Source organism: Salmo salar, chromosome ssa04 (assembly GCF_905237065.1).
Source record: "Salmo salar chromosome ssa04, Ssal_v3.1, whole genome shotgun sequence".
Taxonomy (NCBI): domain Eukaryota; kingdom Metazoa; phylum Chordata; class Actinopteri; order Salmoniformes; family Salmonidae; genus Salmo; species Salmo salar.
Window position 1 is genome coordinate 81,797,201 of NC_059445.1, and position 26,579 is coordinate 81,823,779.

Genomic DNA, 26,579 nt, shown 5'->3' on the forward strand with positions numbered 1-26,579 from the left:
AGCCTCTGCCTCTGTGCCTATGACTCAGATTAACCCAGCAGTGGGGCAGGGATGAGGCTGGCTGAGGCTGGGGCTGAGACTGGCTGGGGCTGAGACTGGCTGAGGCTGAGACTGGCTGAGGCTGAGGCTGGCTGGGGCTGAGACTGGCTGAGGCTGAGGCTGGCTGGGGCTGAGACTGGCTGGGGCTGAGACTGGCTGGGGCTGAGGCTGGCTGAGGCTGAGACTGGCTGAGGCTGAGACTGGCTGGGGCGGAGACTGGCTGGGGCTGAGACTGGCTGAGGCTGAGACTGGCTGGGGCTGAGACTGGCTGAGGCTAGGGCTGAGACTGGCTGGGGCTGAGGCTGGCTGGGGCTGAGACTGGCTGAGGCTGAGACTGGCTGGGGCTGAGACTGGCTGAGGCTGAGACTGGCTGGGGCTGAGACTGGCTGAGGCTGAGACTGGCTGGGGCTGAGACTGGGGCTGAGACTGGCTGAAGCTGAGACTGGCTGGGGCTGAGACTAGCTGGGGCTGTGACTGAGAATGGGGCTGAGACTGGCTGGGGCTGAGACTGGCTGGAGCTGAGGCTGGGGCTGAGACTGGGGCTGAGACTGGCTGGGGCTGAGACTGGCTGGGGCTGAGACTGGCTGGGGCTGTGACTGAGAATGGGGCTGAGACTGGCTGGGGCTGTGACTGAGACTGGGGCTGAGACTGGGGCTGAGACTGGCTGGGGCTGAGACTGAGACTGGGGCTGAGACTGGCTGGGGCTGAGACTGGCTGGGGCTGAGACTGGCTGAGGCTGTGGCTGGGGCTGAGACTGGCTGGGGCTGAGACTGGCTGAGGCTGAGACTGGCTGAGGCTGAGACTGGCTGGGGCTGAGACTGGCTGAGGCTGAGACTGGGGCTGAGACTGGCTGAGGCTGAGACTGGCTGGAGCTGAAGCTGGGGCTGAGACTGGGGCTGAGACTGGCTTGGGCTGAGACTGGCTGGGGCTGAGACTGGCTGGGGCTGAGACTGGCTGGGGCTGAGACTGGGGCTGAGACTGGCTGGGGCTGAGACTGAGACTGGGGCTGAGACTGGCTGGGGCTGAGACTGAGGCTGGGGCTGAGACTGAGACTGAGACTGGGGCTGAGACTGGCTGGGGCTGAGACTGGGGCTGAGACTGGCTGGGGCTGAGACTGGGGCTGAGACTGGCTGGGGCTGAGACTGAGACTGGGGCTGAGACTGGCTGGGGCTGAGACTGGGGCTGAGACTGGGGCTGAGGCTGGGGCTGGCAGAGGCTGGTAGCTGGGGCTGTCTAGGCCTGAGATGATAAGGAAGGAGTATACTCTTAGAAAAAAGGGTTCCAAAAGGGTTCTTCGACTGTCCCCATAGGAGAACCCTTTTTGGTTCCATGTAGAACCCTCTGTGTAAAGGGTCCTACATGGAAGCTAAAAGGGTTCTTAAGGGTTCTTCAAAGGGTTCCAGTACGGGGACAGCAGAGTTTCTAGACAGCAGTCTTTTTTCTAAGGGTGTTGTACTGCTATGCTACAGTGTGTATGTGGCCCTAAGGAAACAAGAACAATGGCCATAGTCCATCACTGTCAGACACCACCCAGGACCCAGGTCACAGATCCCGGGACAGCAGCTGAATTAGAGAGCCTTCTCTGCCCCAGCAAACATCATTAGACAGAGAGACACTTAGTCATATGGCCAGAGGAACACTCCATTCATCATGGAGTATTCCTCCCTGATGAACAGAGAGAGAGAGAGAGAGAGAGAGAGAGAGAGAGAGAGAGAGAGAGAGAGAGAGAAGATACACTGTGGGCAGGGAGAGAGAGAGAGAGAGAGAGAGAGAGAGAGAGATACACTGTGGGCAGGAGAGAGAGAGAGAGAGAGAGAGAGAGAGAGAGAGAGAGATACTGTGGGCAGAGAGAGAGAGATACTGTGGGCAGGGAGAGAGAGAGAGAGAGAGAGATACTGTGGGCAGGGAGAGAGAGAGAGAGAGATACTGTGGGCAGGGAGAGAGAGAGAGAGAGATACTGTGGGCAGGGAGAGAGAGAGAGAGAGATACTGTGGGCAGGGAGAGAGAGAGAGAGAGATACTGTGGGCAGGGAGAGAGAGAGAGAGAGAGATACTGTGGGCAGGGAGAGAGAGAGAGAGAGAGATACCGTGGGCAGGGAGAGAGAGAGATACTGTGGGCAGGGAGAGAGAGAGAGATACTGTGGGCAGGGAGAGAGAGAGAGAGAGATACTGTGGGCAGGGAGAGAGAGAGAGAGATACTGTGGGCAGGGAGAGAGAGAGAGAGAGATACTGTGGGCAGGGAGAGAGAGAGAGAGAGAGAGAGAGAGAGAGAACTTCTGTGATTGGAATGTTTACTGTTCATTTTTATTGTTTATTTCACTTTTGTATATTATCTACCTCACTTGCTTTGGCAATTAACATATGTTTTCCATGCCAATAAAGCCCCTTGAATTGAATTGAGAGAGACTGGAGATGGCATCATCTGTAATTCGTTATTCTAGGCACAATTTGGTGTTCCTTCAGCTCTCATTTGAGACTGTCGTTGGTAACAAGGCTGTAGGGACTGGTCTTCCATGCAAGTATGTGCAAGCTTTTTGTATCCTGTATTCCTGTTACCGTAGAGACACGTGTTGCCATCAGCCTGTGCAGAGATTATTTACAAATCTTAAAGACAATGCGTCATGTAATGGTTTGAGTAACACCCATCTATCTATCTATCTATCTATCTATCTATCTATCTATCTATCTATCTATCTATCTATCTATCTATCTATCTATCTATCTATCTATCTATCTATCTATCTATCTATCTATCTATCTATCTATCTATCTATCTATCTATCTATCTATCTATCTATCTATCTATCTATGCATCCATCCCTCTCTCTCTCTATATCTATGTTCACCTCGAACTCAGAGCATCCATCCATCTCTCTCTCTCTCTCTCTCTCTTCTCTCTTCTTTCTCAACTCTGAAGTCTCTCTACAGCCTCACTTACTACCTACAGCCTACTGTTCTTTCTAATAATAATATTCATTTGGTAGGTGCATATATTTGTTCTATTTCACACATGTTCCTGTGTGTATTAATACATGTGTGAATTGGAAATGTGTTTTTTTTTTGAAAATACCAACTCCCTCTGAGACACCCTTAGAGAGTACGGTCACGTCCAGGAATCAGCCATTATTGACGGCGACCCAGGAGCGATTCGGGTTAAGTGCCTTGCTCAAGGGCACGTCAACAGATGTTTCACCTTCTCGGCTCGGGGATTAGAACTCGTGACCTTTCGGTTACTGGCCCAACACTCTAACCACTTATATTTCTGTCTCCTTCAGCTTTCAGGGGGGTGTTTTTGTTTTGACTCATTTGCTACCTTTTCAGATGATTTCATGCTGAAACTTATTAAACCTTAAATTAGACCAGATATGCATCTCAGTGTCACACACACACACACACACACACACACACACACACTCATTATGAATGTATTGTCTTTTTGATGTCTTCACATTTGCTGTCGTCTTTCTCTTTTTTCTTTTTCCTTTCGTTCTTACCTTCTACTCTCATGTATAATTATTAACATGTAAGATCACTTTCCCCCCTTCATAAAGCACCATTGTAATCTCAGGCTTTGGTTAATGTCAACACAGCAACACATGTAATATATATATTAGTTAGGCCACGAAGCTCTGAGAGTGATTTGATCAATGATAATCTGGATTTGTAGTAATATGTGTTACTGGAGCACGTCCCCATCTCTCTCTCCCTCTCTCTCTCTCTCTCTCCCTTCATCTCTCTCCCTCTCTCTCTCTCCCTTCATCTCTCTCCCTGTCTCTCTCTCTCCCTTCCTCTCTCTCTCTCTCTCTCTCTCTCTCTCACTCTCCCTTCATCTCTCTCTCTCCCTCTCTCTCTCTCCCTTCATCTCTCTCCCTCTCTCTCTCTCCCTTCCTCTCTCTCTCTCTCTCTCTCTCTCTCTCTCTCTCTCTCTCTCTCTCTCCCTTCATCTCTCTCCCTCTCTCTCTCTCCCTTCATCTCTCTCCCTCTCTCTCTCCCTTCATCTCTCTCTCTCTCTCTCTCTCTCTCTCTCTCTCTCTCTCTCTCTCTCTCTCTCTGTCTCTTTGTCTCTCTCTCTCTCTCTCTCTCTCTCTCTCTCTCTGTCTCTTTGTCTCTCTCTTGCACTCTCTCTCTCTCTGTCTCTCTGTCTCTCTGTCTCTCTCTCTCTTTCTGTCTCTCTTGTTCTCTTTCTCGCTCTCGCTCTCTCTCTCTCCGCTCTCTTGCTCTCTCTTGCTCTCTCTCTCTCTTTCTCTCTATGTGTGCTGTCTTGCCCGAGGAAGCTCATGTTGAACGGCCGGTCCCTTGGTCACTTCCTCTGGTACTTTTCCAGGCTCTGGCTCTGCTGCCGCTGTCTTCGTTGGCGATGGTGCTGGTGTAGACAGATTGGGGTTTCTCTGCTGCCTCCGCCTTTCTCTGCTGCCTCCCTTCAGTTCCCTTTCCCGTCCCACCTCCTGCTCTCTCCATCCCAGAACCAACCCGTTGTATCTCGGCGGGGGGAGAGATACATCTTTGCGTACATGTGCGAGCGTGAGTGTGTCTGAATATGTGCTGTACGTGGCCAGATGAAAGGGATCAGTAGAGGCCACATGGTGCAGGCCAGGAAAGAGAAGAGAAGAGAAGGGATGGAGGGATTAGGGAGGGGAGGAGGATGCCAGAGGCCATTTGCATGTGTAAGAGGAAGGGATGGTGTATGATGGAGAGATGGAGAGATGTCAACTGTAGGATTGTAACGATCGTCGTCGGGTGACGAGGAAGCGGACCAAAACGCAGCTGGGAGCGAACACATGTTTATTCTTAACACTGAAATAAACACGTACACAAAACCAAGAAAATGCCGATACGTTAACTGCTCAAAACACAAAGAGACAACAGCCCACCAACAGCGTGGGGGAAAAAGGAACTTAAATGTGATCCCAATCAGAGACAACTAGCGACAGCTGTCTCTGATTGGGAATCGACAGAACCCAACATAGAAATAAAAACCTAGAGCTAACACAAGGCTGTAACGCCAACATAGAAAACAAACCAAGGAAAAATACCCAACATGACACACCCTGACCCAAAATACCCGAGTTCACCTGGTCAGGGCGTGACAAGGATGGAGAGATGGAGGCATTTTCATTTTCAGAGGTCAGATTTGAGTTGTGTTTCATTTCTGCTCTGACAAGATGATTTGGACACGGATAAGTAAAAGATTTGTGTTCTAACAAATGATTTGGTTACATGTTTTGAAAATAGTGTTTATTTTTGGAGGCTTTAACATGTCCCTGATTTAACATGTCCCTGATTTAACATGTCCCTGATTTAGCATTTCCCTGATTTAACATGTCCCTGATTTAGCATGTCCCTGATTTAACATGTCCCTGATTTAGCATGTCCCTGATTTAACATGTCCCTGATTTAGCATTTCCCTGATTTAACATGTCCCTGATTCAGCAGTAGTGTTCCTAAGCTCTTGTCATTTCTACCCAGATACGGTCACTTCCCTGGTCTCCCTTTGGTTGCTTCCTCTGACCTCTGACCCCTGACCTCTGACCTGTGTGTTCCCTGCAGGGTCAAGGTCCATGGAGAGCATGGTGAGGTGCAGACAGACCCAGCTGAAGGTTACCAGGAGGACGGTGAATGGCACGGAGATAAAGACAGTTATAGGTAGGGAACACACACACACACACACACACACACACACACACACACACACACACACACACACACACACACACACACACACACACACACACACACACACACACACACACACACACACACACACACACACACACACACACTCAGTACAGGGCATTCCGGCATATACTACGATACATTGCTGTTGATGTGTTTTGAAGTAAAGCCAATACAGTATGGATGAATAGATTGACTGTCAGAATGACATTGTGCCAGAATATGTTTAATTGCAAAGCAGATTGCCAGAGATGGTGTGAAGCGTTATGTTCTCATGTAAAGTATGGATTGTCTCAGCACTCTAACAGGAAATTAAGTGAGTTCCCTTGGAGCAAAGCTTGCCTGTAGCTGACCAATGTACTGTTGATTAATCAGAGAACATGCATTTTATTTCTGACTGAAGAAACACCTGTATGTTTCACTCACTGGACACCCCCCCCCTCTTTCTCCCAGTTAAATAAAATAACATCTGCTTTATTGGCATGACATAACAATGTACATATTGGAGATTAAGAGATACATTTACTCTCTCTCTCTCTCTCTCTCTCTCTACCATAGAATACAGAGGAACTCTAGCAGCTCTCCATCTCCTCGACCAAAGAAGAGGAAGAAGAAGAAACGTGCGTTCAGAAGGAGCCGGTCAGTCGTCTCTCTAGATCAACTCTATGTTTCCAGGAATTAAATATTCCTGCTATTGTTAAACATTCCATATGGATAAGCTTCATTATGGAGGAATGCTCTCCTTTTACCCTCTCTCTCTCCCTCTCTCTCTTTCTCTTTCTCCCTTTCTCTCTCTCCCTCTCTCCCTCTCTCTTTCTCTTTCTCTCTCTCCCTTTCTCTCTCTCTCTCTCTCTCTCTCTCTCTCTCTCTCTCTCTCTCTCTCTCTCTCTCTCTCCCTCTCTCTCTCTTTCTCTCTTTCCTTATCTTTATCTCCCTCCTGGGCTCCCTTTTACGCTCTCTCTCTCCCTCTCTCCCTCTCTCTCTTTCTCTCTTTCCTTATCTTTCTCTCCTTCCATCTGAGCTCTCTCTCCATCCTTCCCTCCCTCTGAGCTGTCTCTCTCTCCCCATAACTCCCGCAGGTTCGACAGCTCCTCTCCCTCCCGCAGAGAGAAGAAGAAGAAGAGTGGGAAAAAACACAAGCGAGACAGGTGCGTTTACATGTTTTGTGTGTGTGTGTGTGTGTGTGTGTGTGTGTGTGTGTGTGTGTGTGTGTGTGTGTGTGTGTGTGTGTGTGTGTGTGTGTGTGTGTGTGTGTGTGTGTGTGTGTGTGTGTGTGTGTGTGTGCGTGCGTGTGAGTCATAAGGAAGGAGGAGGGATTTACTAGAGAGATGGACTTCTGTCTCATTAACTTTTCATGACCGATCATATTCTAGATTATATCGAGCCTGTGAGAACCACCGGGAAGAGCTATAAATAGCCAGAGAATGTGAGCGTACCCCGACGTGCTTCAGCCTGCTTGCGTAACAGGGAAAAGGGGTTCATCTTACCACAGGACACTTCACAACATAACTATCCCAGAAAAGGCTTGGATGGAAAATGTAACGTTGGTGTCAACAAAGCACTCAGAAATACCCAACTCAAGCTATCCTATAGGCCCAAATAGTACAGCAACCACACATGAGCAATCATTTCCAGACAATAAAAGACTATAATATTGATAAGGATAAGGGTATTGATAAGGATGTTGATAAGGTTATTGATAAGGATGTTGATAAGGGTGTTGATAAGGTTATTGATAAGGATGTTGATAAGGTTATTGGTAAGGATGTTGATAAGGTTATTGGTAAGGATGTTGATAAGGTTATTGATAAGGTTATTGATAAGGATGTTGATAAGGTTATTGATAAGGATGTTGATAAGGTTATTGATAAGGATGTTGATAAGGATGTTGATAAGGTTATTGATAAGGATGTTGATAAGGATATTGATAAGGATGTTGATAAGGTTATTGATAAGGATGTTGATAAGGTTGTTGATAAGGATGTTGATAAGGTTATTGATAAGGATGTTGATAAGGTTATTGATAAGGATGTTGATAAGGATGTTGATAAGGTTATTGATAAGGATGTTGATAAGGTTATTGATAAGGATGTTGATAAGGTTATTGATAAGGATGTTGATAAGGATCTTGATAAGGGTATTGATAAGGATGTTGATAAGGTTATTGATAAGGATGTTGATAAGGTTATTGATAAGGATGTTGATAAGGTTTTTGATAAGGATGTTGATAAGGATGTTGATAAGGGTGTTGATAAGGTTATTGATAAGGATGTTGATAAGGTTGTTGATAAGGTTATTGGTAAGGATGTTGATAAGGTTATTGATAAGGGTGTTGATAAGGATGTTGATAAGGTTATTGATAAGGATGTTGATAAGGTTATTGATAAGGATGTTGATAAGGTTATTGATAAGGGTGTTGATAAGGTTATTGATAAGGGTGTTGATAAGGTTATTGATAAGGATGTTGATAAGGTTATTGATAAGGATGTTGATAAGGTTATTGATAAGGATGTTGATAAGGTTATTGATAAGGATGTTGATAAGGATGTTGATAAGGTTATTGATAAGGGTGTTGATAAGGTTATTGGTAAGGATGTTGATAAGGTTATTGATAAGGATGTTGATAAGGTTATTGATAAGGATGTTGATAAGGTTATTGATAAGGGTGTTGATAAGGTTATTGATAAGGATGTTGATAAGGTTATTGATAAGGGTGTTGATAAGGTTATTGATAAGGATGTTGATAAGGTTATTGATAAGGATGTTGATAAGGTTATTGATAAGGGTGTTGATAAGGTTATTGGTAAGGATGTTGATAAGGTTATTGATAAGGATGTTGATAAGGTTATTGATAAGGGTGTTGATAAGGTTATTGGTAAGGATGTTGATAAGGTTATTGGTAAGGATGTTGATAAGGTTACTGATAAGGATGTTGGTAAGGATATTGATAAGGATACAGGTAAGGATAATGATAAGGATATTGGTAAGGATATTGATAGGGACACAGTGAGAAGGAGGATATTGGAGAGGAAATTCTTCCAGTCCATTCATTCATTACGGAGGATTTTTAATAAAACCCTCCAGAAATGTTGCTTATATTTTGTATTATCTTACAAAGCAATCATCCTCTTTCGACAATAATGCAATAATTATCGCGTCAGCACAAATGGAGAAAGAGAATGGAGAGAGAGGAGAAAGACAATGGAGAGAGAGAAGGAGAAAGAGATTGGAGAGAGAGAAGGAGAAAGAGAATGGAGAGAGAGAGGGAGAAAGAGAATGGAGAGAGAGAATACTGCCCAGGAATATCAAAACGACAATAAGCTATTCTAAAGAGCACATTTCCGTCTCTCTCTCTCTCTCTCTCTCTCTCTCTCTCTCTCTAATCTTTGACTTGCCTAGTTAAATAAAGGTTAAAAAGATAAATAAAATAGAAAATATCTCGCTCTCTCACAATCTTACTCTCTCTCAATCAATCTTTCACACACTATCTCTCTCTCTCTCTCTCTCTCTCTCCGGGGCTAAACTCATTCCTCTAATAACCAAACCTGTATGGTAGCTGCAAAACAAGAAACATGAGCCTCTGTCCAAATTGCTGAGTATCACTGCCCCCCACACCTCCAACACCTCAACCCTCTTCCCACTTTATAAAACCTCCCCTCTTTTGCCTCTCTATCCTCTACTCAGATTTCTCCAAAGATCCACTGCATTGCAGGTGTTGTCTATAGATGAATAATGTAAGGTTAAGTAAGAGGAGAACAAGGTGGTGGGTGAGTCCCTAGAGTGGCCTCGTGTGAAGCGCTCTACTGTCTATGTGTGTTGGGGATTTGGAGGGGTGAGGGGTGCTCACTGTCAGTGTTCCACCACCCACCACACACTATGTACAGTAACAACAGCTCAGCAGGTAGAGTTCTCTTTGGCTTGGGCTCCATTTTAAAGGATAGCATTGTATATTTCTCCAATTAGGAGAAAAGGAGGGAGGAGAAGGACGAGGGGGTTAATAAGCAGAACAGTATCAGGGAATGGTTGTGTCTGACAATGGTGGGAGTTAAATAAATGAGTCCCACTAGAACACAAGCCTCTCTAGTCCCCAGTCTGTTATCTCTAGTGGAACAACAACAATCTGCATCCCAAATGGCATCCTATTCCCTATTTAGTGCACTACTTTAGACCAGGGCCCTTAATCCCTATTTAGTGCACTACTTTAGACCAGGGCCCCTATTCCCTATTTAGTTCACTACTTTAGACCAGGGCCCCTATTCCCGATTTAGTGCACTACTTTAGACCAGGGCCCCTATTCCCTATTTAGTGCACAACTTTAGACCAGGGCCCCTATTCCCTATTTAGTGCACTACTTTTGACCAGCGCTCTGTGTATTACACTATACAGTGCCTTCAGAAAGTATTCATACACCTTGACTTAGTCCACATTTTGTTGTTACAGCCTGAATTCAAAATGGAGTAAATATAATTTTTCTCTCACCCATCTACACACAATACCCCGTAAAACATGTTTTTTTTAAATGTTAGGAAATTGATTAAAAATTAAATGCAGACATATCTCATTTACATAAGTATTCACACCGCTAAGTCAATACTTTGTACAGTCATGGCCAAAAGTTTTGAGAATGACACAAATATTAATTTTCACAAAGTCTGCTGCCTCAGTTTGTATGATGGCAATTTGCATATACTCCAGAATGTTATGAAGAGTGATGAGATGAATTGCAATTAATTGCAAAGTCCCTCTTTGCCATGCAAATGAACTGAATCCCCCAAAAACATTTCCACTGCATTTCAAAGCATCCTGAGACCATTCATGTGTGGGGTTGCTTCTCAGCCAAGGGAGTGGGCTCACTCACAATTTTGCCTAAGAACACAGCCATGAATAAAGAATGGTACCAACACATCCTCCGAGAGCAACTTCTCCCAAACATCCAGGGACAGTTTGGTGATGAACAATGCCTTTTCCAGCATGATGGAGCACCTTGCCTTAAGGCAAAAGTGATAACTAAGTGGCTCGGGGAACAAAACATCGATATTTTGGGTCCATGGCCAGGAAACTCCCCAGACCTTAATCCCATTGAGAACTTGTGGTTAATCCTCAAAAGGCGGGTGGACAAACAAAAACCCACAAATTCTGACAAACTCCAAGCATTGATTATGCAAGAATGGGCTGCCATCAGTCAGGATGTGGCCCAGAAGTTAATTGACAGCATGCCAGGGCGGATTGCAGAGGTCTTGAAAAAGAAGGGTCAACACTGCAAATATTGACTCTTTGCATCAACTTCATGTAATTGTCAATAAAAGCCTTTGACACTTATGAAATGCTTGTAATTATACTTCAGTATTCCATAGTAACATCTGACAAAAATATCTAAAGACACTGAGGCAGCAGACTTTGTGAAAATGTATATTTGTGTCATTCTCAAAACTTTTGGCCACGACTGTAGAAGCACCTTTGGCAGCAAGTGAGTCTTTCTGGGTAAGTCTGTAAGAGCTTTCCCCACCTGGATTGAGCAACATTTGCCCATTTATTATTTTCAAAATTCTTCAAGCTCTTTCCAATTGGTTGTTGATCATTGCTTGCCAACCATCTTCAGGTCTTACCATAGATGTTGAAATAGATTTAAGTCAAAAAGGAAAGGATATTGAACATTTTAAATTTAGCCTACTGGATGACTAACCAAGACAGAATCATTGTTCCTACACAATACAGGTACAGCAGATCCCCCTTATTGTTTGGGACACTTTTAAATGTGCCTTTAGAGGCCATGTAATTTAATCTTTAAAACAAAAAATAACTACAGAAAGATAGTAACAAACACTGTAATACAGAGACATACAGTACGTTAGAGGAAAAACAAAAAGAAATGGAGGAACTTATTCAAGAAAGATCAAGTGTAATCTATTATTAAAAAAAACAAATATGGGTGAAAATGCACCAAATAATATTTTTTATTTCCAACATAGAAATGCTATCAAAAATAATTTACAGAAAATTGTTAACAAATGACAGATTCATCCATGATTCACGAAACAATTTGACATTTTTTTGAAAGAGGAAGCAAAAGTACTTTAAGCATGTTTTCATTTCAGTCTCCTCCATCTCCACTAACTGAAGTTCATTTGTACGGTTCTTCTTCTTCTTCTATTAATAGTGTAAAAAGAGGGGGAAATAATAGCTATTGTTGGCTGACTAATCACCATGGCAACAGTAGTGTGAACATACTGTACAGTATGAAGGACTTTGAAGTATGTAGTCAGTCAAGCATTGAGGAATGAGCATATAACCCCTTAAATTGATCTGTTCTAGAGACATGTTCAGGTCAGAGTTATGTGAGTAACAGAGGTTTCACCCTCTCTCTCTCTCTCTTTCTCTCTCTCTCTCTCTCCTCTCTCTCTCTCTTTCTCTCTCTCTCTCTCTCTCTCTCTCTCTCTCTCTCTCTCTCTCTCTCTCTCTCTCTCTCTCTCTCTCTCTCTCTCTCTCTCTCTCTCTCTCTCTCTCTCTCTCTCTCTCTCTCTCTCTCTCTCTTTGTGTAGGTCGACATCTGGTCATAGGAGAAAGAGGAGATACAGGTGGGTATGCAGATAAATATGGCACATTGTGCACATCACATATGTAGCCTTACATTCAGGGAGACTCTGTGAATGTAACTAGGCTAATGCTTGCTTGTTACATTGCACATACAGTGCCTTCAGAAAGCATTCATACTCCCTTGACTTATTCCACAGCCTGAATTCAAAATGGATTACATAAACAAAATTGTATTTATAATTTATTGAAAATGAAAAACAGGAATATCTAAATCACTTGCTTTGAAACTCCAAATTGAGTTCAGGTGCATCCAATGTTCTTTTGATCATCCTTGAGATGTCACTACAACTTCATTGGAGTCCACCTGTGGCCAATTCAATTGTTTGGACATGATTTAGAATGAAACACACCAGTCCATCTATATGAGGTCCCACCAGTTGACCGTGTATGTCAGAGCTGAAACTATTCCATGAAGTCCAAGGAACTGTCTGTAGATCACAGAGATAGAATTGTGATGAGGCATATATCTGGGGAAGGTTCTAAAACAATTTATAGAGTGTTGAAAATGTCCATATGCACAGTGGTCTCCATCATTAGGAAATGGAAAAACACAATCCAGAACTATCCAGACTCCGTCCAACAAAACTGAGCAACCGGACAAGAAGGACCTTGGTCAGGGAGGTGACCTGACATAAAGCTGATACAGTCATAACCAAGATGACATAAAGCTGATACAGACATACCCAAGATGACATAAAGCTGATACAGACATACCCAAGATGACATAAAGCTGATACAGACATACCCAAGATGACATAAAGCTGATACAGACATACACAAGACGACATAAAGCTGATACAGACATACCCAAGATGACATAAAGCTGATACAGACATACCCAAGACGACATAAAGCTGATACAGACATACCCAAGACGACATAAAGCTGATACAGACGTACCCAAGACGACATAAAGCTGATACAGACGTACCCAAGACGACATAAAGCTGATACAGACATACCCAAGACGACATAAAGCTGATACAGACATACCCAAGACGATATAAAGCTGATACAGACATACCCAAGACGACATAAAGCTGATACAGGCATACCCAAGATGACATAAAGCTGATACAGACATACCCAAGATGACATAAAGCTGATACAGACATACCCAAGACGACATAAAGCTGATACAGACGTACCCAAGATGACATAAAGCTGTAATCACCGCCAAAGATGTTTCTACAAAGTATTGACTCAGGGGTGGGAATACTTAGGTAAATTAAATAGTTCTGTATTTAATTGTCAATACATTTGCAAATTGGGTATTGTGTGTAGATACGTGAGAAAAAAAAATTATTTAATCCATTTTGAATTCATGTTGTAATACAACAAAATGTGTAAAAAGTCGACGGTTAATGAATACTTTTCTGAAGGCGCTGTACCCTTTTAACCTGCTTAATGAAAAAACACCAATCTGTTTCCCTTTACAGATCGGGTAGCCCAAAGAACAAACAGAAAGACAAGAACAAAACCAGAAAGAGGTAAGGATCCCTCTTTTCTTTATATATAATCCAACCTACAATAATGGACACGTCTGACTGTTAGATGTTCTGTAGACTTAACCCCTTACACTCATGGAAATAGGCCTATATGGATAGGGCCCAAATGAAATGTTTCTAACAGAAGAACCATAAAAAGCATGTGTACGACCATGGTTAAGAAAACACTATGGACATTATGGGGAAATGATCAGACCAAAAGGTCTGACCAAAAGGTCACATCAGTTCACCTGACACAAGACTGAATACAAAACATTATACTGTTGATTTGATGTGCATTTTACATTTACTGTACTTTTCACAACATATTGTCAATAACGAAATGTGAAAATACTTTGGATACATTCAGTAACATAATAAGAATATTCAATGACATGTTGAAGTAGGTGCAATATAATAAAAAACTATGACAAGGGTTTCAGTGAGAGGTCTAACTGGTGTTGCTAAGTGACCAAACACCTCTCCAAACTGTGGGTTTGAGTTAGATCTCTACCTGGTGTTGCTAAGTGACCAAACACCTCTCCAAACTGTGGGTTTGAGTTAGATCTCTACCTGGTGTTGCTAAGTGACCAAACACCTCTCCAAACTGTGGGTTTGAGTGAGAGGTCTAACTGGTGTTGCTAAGTGACCAAACACCTCTCCAAACTGTGCATATTTCCTAAGTCATTTCAATGCACTTGATTATAATATATATATATATATATATATATATATATATATATATATATATATATATATATTGACAAGGAAGAAATTTGCGAACTAGGTCTCTTTTCCAAATGTGCTCTGTATGATACAACATAAAAATACACATTATACACAGCATATACAGTACCAGTCAAAAGTTTGGACACACCTACTCATTCAAGGGTTTTATTTATTTTTTACTATTTTCCACATTGTAGAATAATAGTGAAGAAATCAAATCTATGAAATAACACATATGGAATCATGTAGTAACCAAAAAAGTGTTAAACAAATCAGAATATATTTCACATTCTTCAAATTAGCCACTCTTTGCCTTGATGACAGCTTTGCGTACTCTTGGCATTCTCTCAACCAGCTTCCCCTGGAATGCTTTTCCAGCAGTCTTAAAGGAGTTCCCACGTGTTGGCTGCTTTTCCTTCACTCTGCGGTCCAAATCATCCCAAACAACCTCATTTGGGTTGAGGTTGGGTGATTGTGGAGGCCAGGTCATCTGATGCAGCACTCCATCACTCTCCTTCATGGTCAAATAGCCCTTACACATCCTGGAGGTGTGTTGGTCATTGTCCTGTTGAAAAACAAATTATAGTCCCACTAAGCGCAAACCAGATGGGATGGCATTCTGCAGCGATTCTGCATATCAAGTTTATAATTTTTTACAGATTGACCAATGGTGTTTATATAAATAGTGAAGAGAACAGGTCCCAAAATGGAACCCTGTTGTACACCTTTATTCACGTAAACAAACTCGGACTTTACCCCATCCAGTCACGATGGTCAACTTATTCAATAAAATAACATGATCAACAGAATCAAAAGCTTTTGACAGGTCCACAAACAAAGCAATACAATTCATTTGAGTGTCTAAAGCGTTGACAAGATCATTAACAACTAACGTGGTTGCTATAATAGTGCTATGACCATGTGACTCAAGGAAAGAGCCTTCAACAATACTTTTTTACCTCTCCTAGCTTTGTCATTGAGGAACTGAAGGAAGCACCCTTGTAGTTTTTTTTACCTCTAATAGCTTTGTCATTGAGGAACTGAAGGAAGCACCCTCGTAGTTTTTTTTAACCTCTCCTAGCTTTGTCATTGAGGAACTGAAGGAAGCACCCTTGTAGTTTTTTGTTTGGAACACAGCACAGCCCCCCGCACCATTACACAATTACTGTTGTTGTTTAGGCAATCCAAAAACGGTCCATTATAAATCACAATCTGGTTCAAATGGGCATCACTTGAAAGCTTCTTCTATTACCAACATGGCTAGCTATTGCCAACATGGCTAGCTATTGCCAACATGGCTAGCTACTGCCAACATGGCTAGCTATTGCCAACATGGCTAGCTACTGCCAACATGGCTAGCTATTGCCAACATGGCTAGCTATTGCCAACATGGCTAGCTACTGCCAACATGGCTAGCTATTGCCAACATGGCTAGCTATTGCCAACATGGCTAGCTATTGCCAACATGACTAGCCAAGTTCTGTAATGTGATCTTGCAGTGTTAGTCTTTGTATTTTGGGCATAGAATGGAGTCATCATGAATGCATTCAAGAGTGTTCTGTGGCAAATTTTATTCACAATACGACAAAAAATAGACGCATGTCATCTTTGTAACGGTGGCTCGAACATAGCGATCAAAAACATTGATACTGTAAATTTACATATGTTTTCAAATATGGAAATGTGAAGTGCAGGGTGTGGTTTTCTTGAAGTGACACCAAAGAGGTATTTAGTGTAATCCTAATGGCTCATCTTTTAGAACACATGGACTCCTCTCGATTTGATTTACAGCATTTCTCTCACTCAGACAACAACAAATGTGCAAAAGTTGCCCAATTAGCGGGAGGGATGAGGGCGTAACAGCTCTCAGTTAAAACCCAAACTTGAGTGTGATATGTTCTCAGTCTGTTTCATTAAGCACGGTAACATGCACACAATAATGTAATTATAGACAGATTAATATAATAGCTTGTTTAAAAAAAAACGATAACATGCTTTGCAAGAAGAACGATTGCCATAATAATCCTGTTTACATGGACATATCTGAAATCAGGCTACCTGATGGTATTTTTGATAAATGCAGGAAATCGGCAATCAAAATAAACATTCTACCACAGTGACCAGTCTACCACAGTGACCAGTCTACCACAGTGATCATGTTATTTGCGTGTGTGTGTGTGGGTCTGTATATGTGTTTGTGTGTGTGTGTGTGTGTGTGTGTGTGTGTGTGTGTGTGTGTGTGTGTGTGTGTGTGTGTGTGTGTGTGTGTGTGTGTGTGTGCGTCTGTCCGAATGTTTGTGTGTGCGTGCGTTTGTGTGTGTCTGTCCAAATGCTTGTGTGTGTGTGTGCGCGTCTGTATATATATGTGTATGTGTGTGTCCAACAGGTCCCCATTAGAGTCCCCCAGTAGGACGTCTCAGCGTAGAGGCAGCTGCTGTAGCTCCCACAGTGCATCACTCTCCTCCGCAGGCCACAGCCCCTCCAAGTCCCCTGGCAGGTAGGGACCCCCCATGGTGGCTCCCAACGTACCCCCCCCCCCCCTTAGATACATGCCTTCGTTTTAATCAGACTTCTTTTGGTCTACTGAGGTATCGATAGCTAAGGTTTGCAACAGCTCTGCTAGACATGTGTGATTGTTATATGGTCAGAAGAAAATATTATGACTGACTTGAAAATGTTTAAGAGGTTATACACTATACTCTAGAGTCTATAACCGCCTATAGCTGTCAGGTGTCAGTGTGCAGCGGTAGGACGGAGTCAGGCGCAGGACACAGAACTGAGTAAAAGACCTACATTACTCAAAAAGAAACAACAATAATTTCCACGTAGGGATAAACACACCAGCACACAGAAGTCTAGAACACTAAACAAAGAACAAACAGGCACAAAACCATGTGGGAACCAGAGGGTTAAAATCAAGACAAAACAAATGGAAAAAGAAACGTAGATCGGTGGTAGCTAGAAAGCCGGTGACGTTGACCGCCAAACGCCGCCCGAACAAGGAGAGGCACCAACTTTGGCGGAGGTCGTAACAGTACCCCCCCCTTGATGCGCGGCTCCAGCAGCCCGCCGACACCGGCCTCGAGGATGACCTGGAGGACGAGGCGCTGGGCGATCCGGGTGGAGACAGTGAAATTCTTGCAGTAAGGAAGGGTCCATGATGTCCTCCACCGGCACCCAGCATCTCTCCTCCGGACCGTACCCCTCCCACTCCACGAGGTACTGAAGGCCCCTCACCCGACGCCTTGAGTCCATGATGGCTCGCACAGTATATGCCGGGGGCCCCCTCGATGTCCAGAGGGGGCGGAGGAACCTCCCGCACCTCAGACTGCTGGAGCGGACCAGCCACCACTGGCCTGAGGAGAGACACAAGGAACGAGGGGTTAATACGGTAATCAGGGGGAAGCTGCAACCTGTAACATACCTCGTTCAGTCTCCTCAGGACTTTAAATAGCCCCACAAACTGCGGACCCAGCTTCTGGCAGGGCAGGCGAAGGGGCAGGTTTCGGGTCGAGAGCCAGACCCGGTCCCCCGGTGCATACACTGGAGCCTCACTGCGGTGGCGGTCGGCGCTCGCCTTCTGTCGCCTGATGGCCCGTTGTAGGCGCACATGGGCAGCGTCTCAGGTCTTCTCTGAGCGCCGAAACCATTCATCCACCGCAGGTGCCTCGATCTGGCTCTGATGCCACGGTGCCAGGACCGGCTGATAACCTAGTACACACTGAAACGGAGACAGGTTAGTGGAGGAGTGGTGGAGGGAGTTTTGGGCCATCTCTGCCCAGGGGATGAAAGCCGCCCACTCCCCCGGCCGGTCCTGGCAATGAACCGCAGAAACCTACCCACATCCTGGTTAACTCTCTCCACCTGCCCATTACTCTCGGGGTGAAACCCTGAGGTCAGGCTGACCGAGACCCCCAGACATTCCATGAACGCCTTCCAGACCCTCGATGTGAACTGGGGACCCCGATCAGGCAATATATTCTCAGGCACCCCGTGGTGCTGGAAGACGTGTGTAAACAGGGCCTCCGCAGTCTGTAGGGCTGTAGGGAGACCGGGCAAAGGAAGGAGACGGCAGGACTTAGAAAACTGATCCACAACGACCAGGATTGTGGTGTTTCCTTGTGACGGAGGAAGATCCATCACGAAATCCACCGATAGGTGTGACCACGGCCGTTGTGGAATGAGTAGGGGTTGTAATTTCCCTCTGGGCAGGTGTCTAGGTTCCTTGCACTGGGCGCACACCGAGCAGGAGGAAACATAAACCCTCACGTCCTTAGCTAAAGTGGGCCACCAGTACTTCCCACTAAGACAGCGCACTGTCCGACCGATGCCAGGATGACCAGAGGGTGGGTCCAACAGATCCATTGATCACGGACATCAGACGGAATGTACAGATGCCCAACTGGACACTGGGTGGGAGTGGGCTCCGTGCGTAACGCCCGCTCGATGTCCGCGTCAACCTCCCATACCACCGGTGCCACCAGGCAAGAAGCCGGAAGTATGGGAGTGGGATCCGTGGACTGCTCCTCTGTGTCATACATCCGGGACAGTGCGTCTGCCTTAGCTTCTGGGAACCTGGTCTGTAGGATAGGGTGAAAACAAAACGTGTGAAAAACATGGCCCACCTTGCCTAGCGAGGGTTCAGTCTCCTCGCCGCCCGGATGTACTCCAGATTGCGGTGGTCAGTCAAAATGAGGAAAGGGTGTTTAGCCTCAAGCCCTCAAGCCAAAGCCTCCACGCCTTCAGAGCCTTGACAACAGCCAACAGCTCCCGGTCCCCACATCATAGTTTCACTCCGCCGGACTGAGCTTCTTCGAAAAGAAAGCACAGCGGCGGAGCTTTGGTGGCGTACCCGAGCACTGAGACAGCACAGCTCCTATCCCAGCCTCGGATGCGTCCACCTCTACTATGAATGCCAAGGAGGGATCAGGATGAGCCAGGACGGGAGCCGAGGTAAACAGAGCCTTCAGGTGACCAAAAGCCCTGTCCGCCCCAGCTGACCACTGCAGTCGCACCGGTCCCCCTTCAGCAAGGAGGTAATGGGAGCCGCTACCTGACCAAAGCCCCGGATAAACCTCCAGTAGTAGTTGGCAAACCCTAAAAACCGCTGCACCTCCTTTACTGTGGTTGGAGTCGGCCAATTACGCACGGCTGAAATGCGGTCACTCTCCATCTCCACCCCTGACATGGACAGGCGGTACCCTAGGAAGGAGGCGGACTGTTGGAAGAACAGACATTTCTCAGCCTTAACATACAGGTCATGCTCCAACAGACAACCAAGCACCTTGTGCACCAGGGACACATGCTCAGCGCGTGTAGCGGAGTATATTAGAATGTCAGCTATATACACCACTACACCCTGCCTATGCAGGTCCCTGAAAATCTTGTCTACAAATGATTGGAAGACTGATGGAGCATTCATCAACCCGTACGGCATGACGAGGTACTAAATGCCGAGGTGGTACTAAATACCGTCTTCCACTCATCTCCCTCCCAGATACGCACCAGGTTGTAAGCACTCCTGAGATCCAATTTGGTGAAGAAGCGCGCCCCGTGCAATGACTCTGTCACACTGGCTATGAGCGGCAGCGGGTAACTGTACTTCACCGTGATCTGATTTGTACCTCTATAGTCAATGCACGGGCGTAAACCTCCATCCTTCTTCTTCACAAAAAAGAAACTCGAGGAGGCAGGTGAAGTGGAAGGCCGAATGTATCCCTGTCCCAGAGATTCGGAGACATATGTTTCCATAGCCACCGTCTCCTCCTGTGACAGAGGATACACGTGACTCCTGGGAAGTGCTGCGTCTACCAGGAGATTTATCGCACAATCCCCCCGTCGATGGGGTGGTAGTTGAGTCGCCTTCTTTTTATAGAAGGCGAGAGCCAAATCGGCATATTCAGGGGAGATGTGCATGGTGGAGACCTGGTTTGGACTCTCCACCGTAGTTGCACCTATGGAAACACCTACACACCTCCCTGAGCACTGACGTGACCATCCCGTAAGAGCCCTCTGATGCCACGAAATAATGGGGTCATGATAGGCCAACCAGGGAAGCCCCAACACCACAGGAAACACAGGAGAATCGATCAGGAAGAGACTAATTCTCTCCTCATAACCCTCCTGCGTTATCATACATAGTGGAGCTGTGACCTCCCTAATCAGGCCTGACCCTAAAGAACGACTATCTAAGGCATGTACAGGGAAGGGCACATCAACAGGAACAATAGGGATCCCTAATCTAAGTGCAAATGAACGGTCAATAAAGTTCCCAGCTGCGCCTGAATCTACTAGCGCCTTATGCTGGGAAATTCTATACATACACACATGTGCACAACAGGGAGCTCTGGGTGAGTCGGGTGCCTAGTCACCTGGGATGATCCACCAGTGCCCTGCCTGCTGCCTCGACTCCCTGAGGGACCTCCCCAGCACCGACCAGCAGTGTGCCCTCTGCGGCCACAGGTGGTGCAGGAAATGGGCCCCTCCGGTCACCCTTAGAGCAGCACCTCCGAGTTCCGTAGGTGTAGGATCGGAGGTGCTGGGGGATGGAATGGACGGACCGCGATCCGGACGTCCACGGGTGGCCAACAGGTTATCCAGCCGGATGGATAAATCCACCAGCTGGTCGAGGGTAAGGGTGGTGACCCTGCATGCCAGCTCCCGACGAACGTCCTCACGTAGACTACACCGGTAATGGTCGATCAGGGCCCTCTCATTCCATCCCGCGCTGGCAGCCAGGGGCCTGAAGTCCAGTGCGAAGTCCTGTACGCTCCTCATCCCCTGTCTGAGATGGAACAAGCATTCCCCCGCCGCTCTCCTCTCAGGTGGATGATCGAAGACCGCCCGGAAGCGGCGGGTGAAATCCTCATAGCGGACCAACGCTGCATCTATTCCTCCCCATTCAGTGAAGTTGATAGGGGAAAACCCCCTCTCTCCCATCGCTCCATGGTGTGCAGCACGTAATCCATGGCTGTGCCAAGATTTTGGAGCATCGTCATGTGCTGCTGGACGTGCTCCTTCACTGGTAACGGAGGACTGGGTGCACCTGCTGACTCCATATGAGGTGCGTGTTTCTGTCAGGTGTCAGTGTGCAGCGGTAGGACGGAGTCAGGCGCAGGACACAGAACTGAGTAAAAGACCTACATTACTCAAAAAGAAACAACAATAATTTCCACGCAGGGAAAAACACACCAGCGCACAGAAGTCTAGAACACTAAACAAAGAACAAACAGGCACAAAACCATGTGGGAACCAGAGGGTTAAAATCAAGACAAAACAAATGGAAAAAGAAACGTAGATCGGTGGTAGCTAGAAAGCCGGTGACGTTGACCGCCAAACGCCGCCCGAACAAGGAGAGGCACCAACTTTGGCGGAGGTCGTAACAGTACCCCCCCTTGATGCGCGGCTCCAGCAGCCCGCCGACACCGGCCTCGAGGATGACCTGGAGGACGAGGCGCTGGGCGATCCGGGTGGAGACAGTGAAATTCTTGCAGTAAGGAAGGGTCCATGATGTCCTCCACCGGCACCCAGCATCTCTCCTCCGGACCGTACCCCTCCCACTCCACGAGGTACTGAAGGCCCCTCGCCCGACGCCTTGAGTCCATGATGGCTCGCACAGTATATGCCGGGGGCCCCCTCGATGTCCAGAGGGGGCGGAGGAACCTCCCGCACCTCAGACTGCTGGAGCGGACCAGCCACCACTGGCCTGAGGAGAGACACAAGGAACGAGGGGTTAATACGGTAATCAGGGGGAAGCTGCAACCTGTAACATACCTCGTTCAGTCTCCTCAGGACTTTAAATAGCCCCACAAACTGCGGACCCAGCTTCTGGCAGGGCAGGCGAAGGGGCAGGTTTCGGGTCGAGAGCCAGACCCGGTCCCCCGGTGCATACACCGGAGCCTCACTGCGGTGGCGGTCGGCGCTCGCCTTCTGTCGCCTGATGGCCCGTTGTAGGCGCACATGGGCAGCGTCTCAGGTCTTCTCTGAGCGCCGAAACCATTCATCCACCGCAGGTGCCTCGATCTGGCTCTGATGCCACGGTGCCAGGACCGGCTGATAACCTAGTACACACTGAAACGGAGACAGGTTAGTGGAGGAGTGGTGGAGGGAGTTTTGGGCCATCTCTGCCCAGGGGATGAAAGCCGCCCACTCCCCCGGCCGGTCCTGGCAATGAACCGCAGAAACCTACCCACATCCTGGTTAACTCTCTCCACCTGCCCATTACTCTCGGGGTGAAACCCTGAGGTCAGGCTGACCGAGACCCCCAGACATTCCATGAACGCCTTCCAGACCCTCGATGTGAACTGGGGACCCCGATCAGGCAATATATTCTCAGGCACCCCGTGGTGCTGGAAGACGTGTGTAAACAGGGCCTCCGCAGTCTGTAGGGCTGTAGGGAGACCGGGCAAAGGAAGGAGACGGCAGGACTTAGAAAACCGATCCACAACGACCAGGATTGTGGTGTTTCCTTGTGACGGAGGAAGATCCATCACGAAATCCACCGATAGGTGTGACCACAGCCGTTGTGGAATGAGTAGGGGTTGTAATTTCCCTCTGGGCAGGTGTCTAGGTGCCTTGCACTGGGCGCACACCGAGCAGGAGGAAACATAAACCCTCACGTCCTTAGCTAAAGTGGGCCACCAGTACTTCCCACTAAGACAGCGCACTGTCCGACCGATGCCAGGATGACCAGAGGGTGGGTCCAACAGATCAATTGATCGCGGACATCAGACGGAACGTACAGATGCCCAACTGGACACTGGGTGGGAGTGGGCTCCGTGCGTAACGCCCGCTCGATGTCCGCGTCAACCTCCCATACCACCGGTGCCACCAGGCAAGAAGCCGGAAGTATGGGAGTGGGATCCGTGGACTGCTCCTCTGTGTCATACATCCGGGACAGTGCGTCTGCCTTAGCTTCTGGGAACCTGGTCTGTAGGATAGGGTGAAAACAAAACGTGTGAAAAACATGGCCCACCTTGCCTAGCGAGGGTTCAGTCTCCTCGCCGCCCGGATGTACTCCAGATTGCGGTGGTCAGTCAAAATGAGGAAAGGGTGTTTAGCCTCAAGCCCTCAAGCCAAAGCCTCCACGCCTTCAGAGCCTTGACAACAGCCAACAGCTCCCGGTCCCCCACATCATAGTTTCACTCCGCCGGACTGAGCTTCTTCGAAAAGAAAGCACAGCGGCGGAGCTTTGGTGGCGTACCCGAGCACTGAGACAGCACAGCTCCTATCCCAGCCTCGGATGCGTCCACCTCTACTATGAATGCCAAGGAGGGATCAGGATGAGCCAGGACGGGAGCCGAGGTAAACAGAGCCTTCAGGTGACCAAAAGCCCTGTCCGCCCCAGCTGACCACTGCAGTCGCACCGGTCCCCCCTTCAGCAAGGAGGTAATGGGAGCCGCTACCTGACCAAAGCCCCGGATAAACCTCCAGTAGTAGTTGGCAAACCCTAAAAACCGCTGCACCTCCTTTACTGTGGTTGGAGTCGGCCAATTACGCACGGCTGAAATGCGGTCACTCTCCATCTCCACCCCTGACATGGACAGGCGGTACCCTAGGAAGGAGGCGGACTGTTGGAAGAACAGACATTTCTCAGCCTTAACATACAGGTCATGCTCCAACAGACAACCAAGCACCTTGTGCACCAGGGACACATGCTCAGCGCGTGTAGCGGAGTATATTAGAATGTCAGCTATATATACCACTACACCCTGCCTATGCAGGTCCCTGAAAATCTTGTCTACAAATGATTGGAAGACTGATGGAGCATTCATCAACCCGTACGGCATGACGAGGTACTAAATGCCGAGGTGGTACTAAATACCGTCTTCCACTCATCTCCCTCCCAGATACGCACCAGGTTGTAAGCACTCCTGAGATCCAATTTGGTGAAGAAGCGCGCCCCGTGCAATGACTCTGTCACACTGGCTATGAGCGGCAGCGGGTAACTGTACTTCACCGTGATCTGATTTGTACCTCTATAGTCAATGCACGGGCGTAAACCTCCATCCTTCTTCTTCACAAAAAAGAAACTCGAGGAGGCAGGTGAAGTGGAAGGCCGAATGTATCCCTGTCCCAAAGATTCGGAGACATATGTTTCCATAGCCACCGTCTCCTCCTGTGACAGAGGATACACGTGACTCCTGGGAAGTGCTGCGTCTACCAGGAGATTTATCGCACAATCCCCCGTCGATGGGGTGGTAGTTGAGTCGCCTTCTTTTTATAGAAGGCGAGAGCCAAATCGGCATATTCAGGGGAGATGTGCATGGTGGAGACCTGGTTTGGACTCTCCACCGTAGTTGCACCTATGGAAACACCTACACACCTCCCTGAGCACTGACGTGACCATCCCTTAAGAGCCCTCTGTTGCCACGAAATAATGGGGTCATGATAGGCCAACCAGGGAAGCCCCAACACCACAGGAAACACAGGAGAATCGATCAGGAAGAGACTAATTCTCTCCTCATAACCCTCCTGCGTTATCATACATAGTGGAGCTGTGACCTCCCTAATCAGGCCTGACCCTAAAGAACGACTATCTAAGGCATGTACAGGGAAGGGCACATCAACAGGAACAATAGGGATCCCTAATCTAAGTGCAAATGAACGGTCAATAAAGTTCCCAGCTGCGCCTGAATCTACTAGCGCCTTATGCTGGGAAATTCTATACATACACACATGTGCACAACAGGGAGCTCTGGGTGAGTCGGGTGCCTAGTCACCTGGGATGATCCACCAGTGCCCTGCCTGCTGCCTCGACTCCCTGAGGGACCTCCCCAGCACCGACCAGCAGTGTGCCCTCTGCGGCCACAGGTGGTGCAGGAAATGGGCCCCTCCGGTCACCCTTAGAGCAGCACCTCCGAGTTCCGTAGGTGTAGGATCGGAGGTGCTGGGGGATGGAATGGACGGACCGCGATCCGGACGTCCACGGGTGGCCAACAGGTTATCCAGCCGGATGGATAAATCCACCAGCTGGTCGAGGGTAAGGGTGGTGACCCTGCATGCCAGCTCCCGACGAACGTCCTCACGTAGACTACACCGGTAATGGTCGATCAGGGCCCTCTCATTCCATCCCGCGCTGGCAGCCAGGGGCCTGAAGTCCAGTGCGAAGTCCTGTACGCTCCTCATCCCCTGTCTGAGATGGAACAAGCGTTCCCCCGCCGCTCTCCTCTCAGGTGGATGATCGAAGACCGCCCGGAAGCGGCGGGTGAAATCCTCATAGCGGACCAACGCTGCATCTATTCCTCCCCATTCGGTGAAGTTGATAGGGGGAAAACCCCCTCTCTCCCATCGCTCCATGGTGTGCAGCACGTAATCCATGGCTGTGCCAAGATTTTGGAGCATCGTCATGTGCTGCTGGACGTGCTCCTTCACTGGTAACGGAGGACTGGGTGCACCTGCTGACTCCATATGAGGTGCGTGTTTCTGTCAGGTGTCAGTGTGCAGCGGTAGGACGGAGTCAGGCGCAGGACACAGAACTGAGTAAAAGACGTACTTTACTCGAAAAGAAACAACAATAATTTCCACGCAGGGAAAAACACACCAGCACACAGAAGTCTAGAACACTAAACAAAGAACAAACAGGCACAAAACCATATGGGAACCAGAGGGTTAAAATCAAGACAAAACAAATGGAAAAAGAAACGTAGATCGGTGGTAGCTAGAAAGCCGGTGACGTCGACCGCCGAACGCCGCCCGAACAAGGAGAGGCACCAACTTCGGCGGAAGTCGTGACAATAGCTAATACAAAATACAGTACCAGTCAAACGTTTGGACACACCTACTCATTCAAAGGTTTTTCTTTATTTTTACTATTTACTATTATTTTTACTATTTTACTATTCACAAAACTGTGAAATAACACATATGGAATCATGTAGAATCCCCCAAAAAGTGGGATTATTTGAGATTATTCAAAGTAGCCACCCATTGCCTTGATGATAGCTTTGCACACTCTTGGCATTCTCTCAACCAGCTTCATGAGGTTTAATTTCAATTAACAGGTGTGCCGTCTTAATTTTTTTGGTTGAATTTCTTTCCTTCTTAATGTGTTTAAGCC

At 47.2% G+C, this 26,579-nt stretch overlaps 1 protein-coding gene across 2 annotated transcripts in view; it reads left to right on the plus strand.

Annotated features, from left to right (window-relative positions):
• The window catches only part of srrm3 (serine/arginine repetitive matrix 3), an 87,918-nt gene that overhangs the window by 31,044 nt on the left and 30,295 nt on the right, over positions 1-26,579 (plus strand). The window contains exons 3-8 of one of the 2 annotated variants that reach the window (XM_045717398.1): positions 5,586-5,681; positions 6,270-6,350; positions 6,791-6,859; positions 12,251-12,286; positions 13,745-13,795; positions 16,908-17,018. In XM_045717398.1, the coding sequence (XP_045573354.1) occupies positions 5,586-5,681; positions 6,270-6,350; positions 6,791-6,859; positions 12,251-12,286; positions 13,745-13,795; positions 16,908-17,018 (444 nt within the window). The remainder of the gene's footprint in view (positions 1-5,585; positions 5,682-6,269; positions 6,351-6,790; positions 6,860-12,250; positions 12,287-13,744; positions 13,796-16,907; positions 17,019-26,579) is intronic. The other variant, XM_045717399.1, reaches the window with a different exon arrangement.